At 37.3% G+C, this 8353-nt stretch overlaps 3 protein-coding genes across 3 annotated transcripts in view; all 3 read left to right on the top strand.

Moving 5' to 3' along the window:
* The first annotated feature begins 6 nt into the window (after positions 1 to 6).
* Positions 7 to 1706, top strand: LOC103520208. The gene is made up of 2 exons (XM_008485302.3): positions 7 to 373; positions 1080 to 1706. The coding sequence occupies exon 2, from the start codon at positions 1122 to 1124 to the stop codon at positions 1704 to 1706; it is 585 nt and encodes a 194-aa protein (XP_008483524.1). The 5' UTR covers positions 7 to 373; positions 1080 to 1121.
* A 590-nt stretch (positions 1707 to 2296) lies between these two features.
* Positions 2297 to 4268, top strand: LOC108253796. Its single transcript, XM_017448439.2, has 2 exons — positions 2297 to 3729; positions 4085 to 4268. The coding sequence occupies exon 1, from the start codon at positions 2432 to 2434 to the stop codon at positions 3410 to 3412; it is 981 nt and encodes a 326-aa protein (XP_017303928.1). The 5' UTR covers positions 2297 to 2431; the 3' UTR covers positions 3413 to 3729; positions 4085 to 4268.
* Positions 4269 to 4999: 731 nt separating this feature from the next.
* The window catches only part of LOC103520207, an 8062-nt gene continuing 4708 nt past the window's right edge, over positions 5000 to 8353 (top strand). The window contains exons 1-4 of the mRNA XM_026831423.1: positions 5000 to 5192; positions 5560 to 5661; positions 6197 to 6331; positions 7507 to 7641. Of these exons, the coding sequence (XP_026687224.1) occupies positions 5562 to 5661; positions 6197 to 6331; positions 7507 to 7641 (370 nt within the window). The 5' untranslated portion in view covers positions 5000 to 5192; positions 5560 to 5561. The remainder of the gene's footprint in view (positions 5193 to 5559; positions 5662 to 6196; positions 6332 to 7506; positions 7642 to 8353) is intronic.

Genomic DNA, 8353 nt, shown 5'->3' with positions numbered 1-8353 from the left:
AATTTATGGGTATGAACAAATAACTCTTATTTTTACCCTGTTGCAAAATTACCAAAAATCACATCATAGGTACCTATAACTTCAACTTTTATACGAAAGACCCAAACCACACCGGGGATTTAGCTCTACTTACGGTGATGTGCTGTTTTTTTTTTTTTTTTTTAACTTATTCACTAATCTTCTGTTTTATTTCCTCTCCCCAGAGTAAATGGTGGATACCTGTATACAACTCTCCTGTACAACGTATCTGTTTCGCTTGCCCTGTACGGGCTGTTTCTTTCCTATTTTGCCACCCGAGAGCTCCTAACTCCGTTCGACCCTGTACTCAAGCTCTGCACCATCAAGAGGGTCATTTTCCTCTCCTTTTGGCAAGGTAAGAGATTTGAGTGTACCCTGTAGAAAAAGGAAAGAAGTCGGGGAAAAAGAGACAATTTCGAAGCCGAATAGTGGCCGACCGTACGTATAGCTTATTTCCTGCCTCGGTGGTATAGTGGTCAAGACACTTGCCTGGTAATCAGGAGGGTGTGGGTTCAATTCCAGTCGAGGTATTCAATCTTTTCCTCAATATAATTTGAGAATTGGACCACAGTAAAAGTAGTAGCCTACTGCTGGAATAAAAGAGAATTTTTTTTCCTACTAATACAGGGTGTCCCTTGAACGACTTGTCAAGAACAAATTCAAGATAATGGAATTAAAGAGGACAAAAGGGGGTACCTACTTTTCTATCAGGAGAAATCCAATGGGTTTCAGTGGAAATTTGAATTGAAAAAATGCTAGCTTTTTAAGAGGTACAAAAAAATCTTTTCCTCAAGCCTCAAGTTTTGGAGGGAAGGCGTTTCCAAATGTGCGAGACTTGTCTTGTAGCAAATTTTGTGAGGTTGTGTTTATGTATCAGGTTAGGCTTGCTAGGACTTTAAAAAGAGAGCGAAAAAATCAGGGAGGGGGGTCATATCAAGCCTAGCCTACCTACTACAGAACCACAACCTAAAGCGAAAGCTGATTGTGCTCAATCAATTTGCATTCAGATCAATCTGTTTTCATGCAACTAATTTTTACTTTTTTCCCTTCTTCTCCCCCAGGTGTAACAAGCAAACTACTCAAATTTCCAATTTGCCTACATCATGAAAAGAAGAAAAGAGTGGGACTCTCTCAGTGCAAGGCAAAAGAGAAGGTTGCGAGCTTCACTTCAAGTTCCACAGAATGGGGAAATTAATGAAGAGAGAATGGAAAGAGATGAAAGCCGTGGGAATAATGAGGGTCTTGATGGTACAAGTGAGAATGCTGTTGTTGAAGGTGCAAGTCGAAATGCTGGTGTTGACTATGGAAATGGGGATTTATGTACTGATGGTGCAAGTGGCAATTCTGTTGTGGAAGGTGATTTTGCTGTAGGCACAAGTTCCAACGTGTCACCTCCAAATAACTTGAAGGCAGAATTAACCAAATGGGCTCTAGAAAGTCGCATCCCTAAAAATCATGTTTCTTCTTTACTCAAGATTCTCAGGCCATACCATCCTCAACTTCCACAGGACTATAGAACCCTTTTAGGTACTCCAACACATGTGGATTCTATCGAGGAAATGACCCCTGGGATATATTTACATTTTGGCTTAGTTCATGTGTTGCAAAAACTAATCCCACAGCAAAGTGATGGAGAGAGAACTATACATTTATCCTGTTGCACTGGTTTCACAGTGAAACCAGTCTAAATGTAGTTTCAAGTTGATAAAATGGAGTCTATCATCTCAAAAAGGAAGAATACTAGGCTTTTATCACCCCATAGAAGGGAAAATTAATACACACTTTTATCACCCTCTTATACTCCCTGCTATCATCATTTTATATGAAGGAGAATGCTCCCTTCTATCACACCTTATAGAAACAAGAGTAAGTCTCCCTCCTATTTACTTTATGTTTATAACCTCAATATGTATATGTATGTATATATATAAAGAAAATTGATAGAAAGACCTATTTTTCAACTTTTGGTCTTCTTTTTTTTACATTGCACCCCTTAAAACTACATGTAAAACAGTCCTAAAGCAAGTATCTTCCCTCAAAAAAAGTTTTTTCAGTTGGAGCATTAAGGTGAAATTGCAACTTTACCATGTGTTTAAGTAATAAGAGAGAGGTGAGAGGTCTCAAATGTAAATGCTACAAATGTAAAGTAAGTAGAAGGGAGACCATATTTTCTCTCTTCTAGGTTTTACTGTCCTCTCAGGTTGCTAAAAATCCAAGGAATGTTTATGGTTAAACAAGCAGTTACCCTCGTAAGAGGGTTTTACGAGGGTTGTCAAATACTTCAGCTTCAGGGTCATCTCCGAGAACTGATGCAGAGTATAGAAGGTTGGACGATGATCAGTTCCATCGAGGTCCAACACCTTTGCAGCATTTGTTCGGCTTCAACTTTATTAAAAATGTGCCTCTTGATTACATGCATCTTGTATGTCTTGGCATTATGAAAAAGTTGTTGGTGCTTTGGCAGAGACCAAAAATGAACCATTCATTACCTGCCTTCAAAATTGATGCTATGTCAGATAAATTACTTAAAATGAAAAAGTTCACTCCCTCTGAATTTTGCAGAAAGCCAAAATCCCTAAAATATTATACAAAATGGAAAGCCACGGAATACAGGCAGTTCCTTCTATACACCGGTTACTTTGTTATGAAAGATGTGGTCCACAAATCAGTGTTGAGTAACTTTGTGTCACTCTTGTGTGCTATTAGACTTCTATGTAAAGGAGATGACTTGGACTATGCTCACAAATTATTAGAACATTTTGTCCTAACATTTAAAATTCTGTACTTCAAAGAAAATATGTCGTTCAATGTACATAGCCTGCTACACTTGACTGACGACGTGAAAGAACATGGCACTTTGGATACTATGAGTGCATTCAAGTTCGAGAATTATCTTTTTAAATTGAAGCAATTGGTTTCCAAAACTAACCTACCCCTGCAACAAATTCACAACCGGTACAAAGAAGGAGCAGAAGATTGTTTTTGGGAAGCGAAATCTGATGGCATATTAGAAAGTAGTCAGCATAAAAACGGACCGCTGCCAGCTATGCTGTCTCCAGATATTCCTCAGTACACAAGAGCTTATGTAAAAAATGCCCTGCTGAATACAAGAGGAATTGGAAACAAATGTTTTCTCTTAAAAAATAACACTGCTATTATGATTGAGAACATTTTCACTGTCAACAACTCGGCAAAAATCTATGGAAAATGCTACAAATCTTTAGAAAACGTTTTTGAAGAACCAATGGAATCAGGTGATATAGGAATTTATTTGCTGAAAAATAAAACCTCCCATAATGAAATTCATGATTTATCCAGTGTAAAAACTAAACTGTACATCCTTCCATACCCCACCCAAAATGAATTAGCAGCTGTTGAAATTATGCATATATGATTTGCTCAAGAACTGTCTAGCTGGGGGACGTTAAACAGGGAGTAGACCAGCTTAGCCTGGCTGGGGAACTTCAAACAGGGAGTATACCAGCCTTGCTGAAAAAAATAAAATGGCAAAAGTTGAGTAAAAATTGTAGCCGAAACCAAATGTCAGCCCAAAGCAATCACCCTTGTTAGGAGTGATTGAGAGGCTGTCGAAAAACGCCGACCCCGTCTGTACACGGTAAAAGGCGAAAATAAATAAATACAAGAAATTAAGAAATCAATGCATAAATTCCAGAAATCCTACATTGAATTAGTGATCCATCAACTAAGTAGGTAAGTACCCATTCATTGTTAAAAAAAAAAAAAAAAAAAAAAAAAAAAAAAAAAAAAAAAAAAACGTGAATAAATTGTTACTGGTGAACGTTACCCGCTAGATGACGGATCAGTTCTTAGCCTTAAGCCTTTATCGCTTTTTAAATGATTTCAAGACCCACTCAGCCTCTTGAGGACAGGGAGTAGTTATGAGAAGGTCTAAAACACCCTAACTGGTCCCACGAGGGAAGGATTAGAGGGTTGGATTATTTAGATTTTCATTAGAGTAAACATTGAAACCTCAATGCTGCACTGGACAAATACAATGTTACATTGGGCTCCATAATTACAGAAGATGCCTTTTTGTTCTTTTCAGAAATGTACTCGATTGTAACTTTCATCAACGATGGAAAGTCCAAGGAAGAAGTGTCGTTGTGCTCGTCCACTTGGATACAAACAGCCGATCGTTCAAAAGGAAAAGTAGTACCGATTCTTTATCCCAAGAGGTTAGATCGGGTGACGGCTTTGGCTAAAAGCCACACCCCCCTATCTTCGGAGAATGCGTACAACGTATCTGTTTCGCTTGCTTTGTACGGGCTGTTTCTTTTCTATTTTGCCACCCGAGAGCTCCTGACTCCGTTTGACCCTGTATACAACTCTCCTGTACAACGTATCTGTTTCGCTTGCTTTGTACGGGCTGTTTCTTTTCTATTTTGCCACCCGAGAGCTCCTGACTCCGTTTGACCCTGTACTCAAGCTCTGTACCATCAAGAGCGCCATTTTCCTCTCCTTTTGGCAAGGTAAGAGATTTGAGTGTACCCTGTAGAAAAAGGAAAGAAGTTGGAAAAAAGAGACAATTTCAAAGCCAAATAGTGGCCGACTGTATGTATAGCTTATTTCCTGCCTTGGGGTTCGGTGAGTTTTTTTTTTTTTTTTTTTTTTTAACTAACTTGCCAGACATGATGATCTAAGAATCACTGTAAAACATAGTGTCTACTTTACTCGGGTATTTGATAAATAGTTTTATGTAGGTACATATGTGGAACTAGACGTGTTCAAGAAGAAGATGAGGTGGAAGAAATGTAATGATTACATGATTAGGACTAAAAGAAGAACAATATCTAAGCTAAGCCTGGTCAGCATTCAGTGTAACGTGTCAGCCTTGTAAGCGCTAGGTCGCTGGTTTGATTCCCGCCCATTTGCGGATTTGATCCTAAACAAATAAGATTCGTTCTCGGAACGAATGGTCCAGGGGTCCCCGGACTTTATTTAATTTCTTTTCCATTCTCTGATTTTATGGTTTTTGCCAGATGATTTCGATGTTGCCCGAAAAAAAAAACTTCCCAAAGCCGAAGAGACATCTAACCTGGACGATTCTGAGGAGGAGAGCAAGAGACAAATAAGGAGGCCTCAGCGTTTTCTTGAAGATGATAGTTCCTTGGAAGAGGATGACTCCCTTCCTCCTCCTCCAAAGCGGGAACCGAGTAAGTTCATTACTGTAGAAGTCCATTCTGTGACATAGTGGATACCTCCTCTACTATGAATGAGTTTTTATCATCATCATCATCATCATCATCATCATCATCATCATCATCATCATCATCATCATCATCATCATTTTTTCTACGAGATAATAGTAATACTTCTTCTTCCTCCTCCAGGACCTGCCTCAGGTAAACTAATATTGCTTTTTGTCCATTCTAACGTGAGATCAAATATCACATTGTTACACTTGTATACTTTTTTTCTACGTGGTAATAGTAATTCTTCTTCTTCTTCTTTAGTGTTTTAGGTACAGAATATGATTTACTCGTAAATTATACAATTTATTGTATATTTCTGTGTGTTTAGATATGTCGTCTACACCAAAGAGACCAACGAAGACTGCTCCCATGATACCTGACAGTCAGAAAAGACTGATTCTTGAGGAGGTTTTGAAACCTGTGAATACGGGTAATTGAAAATATGATCTCAGTAGATGTTATCACACTAGCTTTGCACCCCGAAGGTGTGGGTTCGAATCTAAAATTTGTACTGTAGGGAATGAGTATCCGCTCTGTATATGCATGAGAGGTAGCATTACCAAAGAGAAAAGATTTCATTGGGATTTAGACTTAATATCATATCATTTACCACATTTATATACTATGCATAGGTTTTTTACTTGGGTTATTTATGAAATTGGATACTTACTTACGAGTTGGTTATTTATCCCGACTATCCCGTGAAATAGACGAAACTCCTAGTCGGGATAAATAACCAACTCGTAAGTATCCAATTTCAGAAATAACCTGAGTAAAATAGTATTTACAAAGGACGTCATAATTAAATAAATTCATTAATAGTAACTATGCATAGGTTACATTCATATTCAAAAGGTCATTTCCTCATATTGTGTTTCAAACTTCATTTTTTTGAACGAAATCTCGAGAATCTCCGGAGAGTTAAAGGTTGGTTCCTCTATATTGCCTTTCTCCTAAAATTTCAGAAGACACAGAATTCAGTATGTTCAACGTTCATAGTCCTGTGCGCAGATCACCTCGGCTGCAATCACGTGGAGTTGGTGTTGCACCTCCATGTGCATTCTCCTCCAGGACCCGCACTCCTCCAGGACCTGCCTCAGGTAAACTAATATTGCTTTTTGTCCATTCTAACGTGAGATCAAATATCACATTGTTACACTTGTATACTTTCCTCCCTTTCCCCTCCTTCAGTTATGAGTAGCCACAGAAGTTCAGTATTATCTTGAGATTCGGACCAATCATTTGTACTAATGATGTGTGTCTATACTTAAAGGAGAAAAAACAGGATTTTTGGTCAAAATTATTACTTTTTAAGTTTCTATACTTATATCATATGGTTTAGGTTAAATTAAACTATTAGGTTCCCTATATTGTTGTATTAGAAAATTCTGAAAAAAACCGACCCCGTTAAAACACGAGAAAAGGCAAAGAAGAAAGAAGAAGACTGTTGTATTATGGCTGGGTTCACAAATTGAGTTTGAACTCCGTTCAGGCTAAATTCTTGGGTCCATTCTGATTTCCAGAAATAATTATTTTTTAGCCCGTCCTTCCTTTATTATTACGATAGTAATAAAAAAAAGGTATAGTGGACGGGCTATTGCTATTGTATTCGCTTCGGTTTAGCGTTACCTATGTTAAGCTACGCTGGCTAAATTCTTGGGTCCATTCTGATTTCCAGAAATAATTATTTTTTAGCCCGTCCTTCCTTTATTATTACGATAGTAATACCTGCCTCAGGTAAACTAATATTGCTTTTTGTCCATTCTAACGTGAGATCAAATATCACATTGTTACACTTGTATACTTTTTTCTACGTGGTAAGAGTAATTCTTCTTCTTTAGTGTTTTAGGTAGGTACAGAATATGATTTACTCGTAAATTATACAAATATGATTTACTCGTAAATTATACAATTTATTGTATATTTCTGTGTGTTTAGATATGTCGTCTAGTTAAATAAATTCATTAATAGTAACTATGCATAGGTTACATTCATATTCAAAAGGTCATTTCCTCATATTGTGTTTCAAACTTCATTTTATTGAACGAAATCTCGAGAATCTCCGGAGAGTTTAGGATCTATCCTGCAAAAGAAAAAAAGCTGATAGTAGAAGAAGCTCATATTTCCGTAAAAACCCAAGTCCCTAAAATTGTAAGTTTATGAAATTGGGTTTTGAAGTGCATAAAAGAGACTGTAAACCTTTTGTACTTTATGCCAAATAATTACAATAGTTAAAGGTTGGTTCCTCTATATTGCCTTTCTCCTAAAATTTCAGAAGACACAGAATTCAGTATGTTCAACGTTCATAGTCCTGTGCGCAGATCACCTCGGCTGCAATCACGTGGAGTTGGTGTTGCACCTCCATGTGCATTCTCCTCCAGGACCCGCACTCCTCCAGGACCTGCCTCAGGTAAACTAATATTGCTTTTTGTCCATTCTAACGTGAGATCAAATATCACATTGTTACACTTGTATACTTTTTTCTACGTGGTAAGAGTAATTCTTCTTCTTTAGTGTTTTAGGTAGGTACAGAATATGATTTACTCGTAAATTATACAAATATGATTTACTCGTAAATTATACAATTTATTGTATATTTCTGTGTGTTTAGATATGTCGTCTAGACCAAAGAGACCAACGAAGACTGCTCCCATGATACCTGACAGTCAGAAAAGACTGATTCTTGAGGAGGTTTTGAAACCTGTGAATACGGGTAATTGAAAATATGATCTCAGTAGATGTTATCACACTAGCTTTGCACCCCGAAGGTGTGGGTTCGAATCTAAAATTTGTACTGTAGGGAATGAGTATCCGCTCTGTATATGCATGAGAGGTAGCATTACCAAAGAGAAAAGATTTCATTGGGATTTAGACTTAATATCATATCATTTACCACATTTATATACTATGCATAGGTTTTTTACTTGGGTTATTTATGAAATTGGATACTTACTTACGAGTTGGTTATTTATCCCGACTATCCCGTGAAATAGACGAAACTCCTAGTCGGGATAAATAACCAACTCGTAAGTATCCAATTTCAACGTATCAATTGATAATTAGCTTAAATATAAATAATACTGGCGAGGAAACTATTTGATGATAAAATGAGTCCAATAAAG

Source organism: Diaphorina citri, unplaced genomic scaffold, assembly GCF_000475195.1.
Source record: "Diaphorina citri unplaced genomic scaffold, Diaci psyllid genome assembly version 1.1 scaffold3324, whole genome shotgun sequence".
NCBI lineage: Eukaryota > Metazoa > Arthropoda > Insecta > Hemiptera > Psyllidae > Diaphorina > Diaphorina citri.
This window is presented reverse-complemented; position numbering and strand designations above follow the sequence as displayed.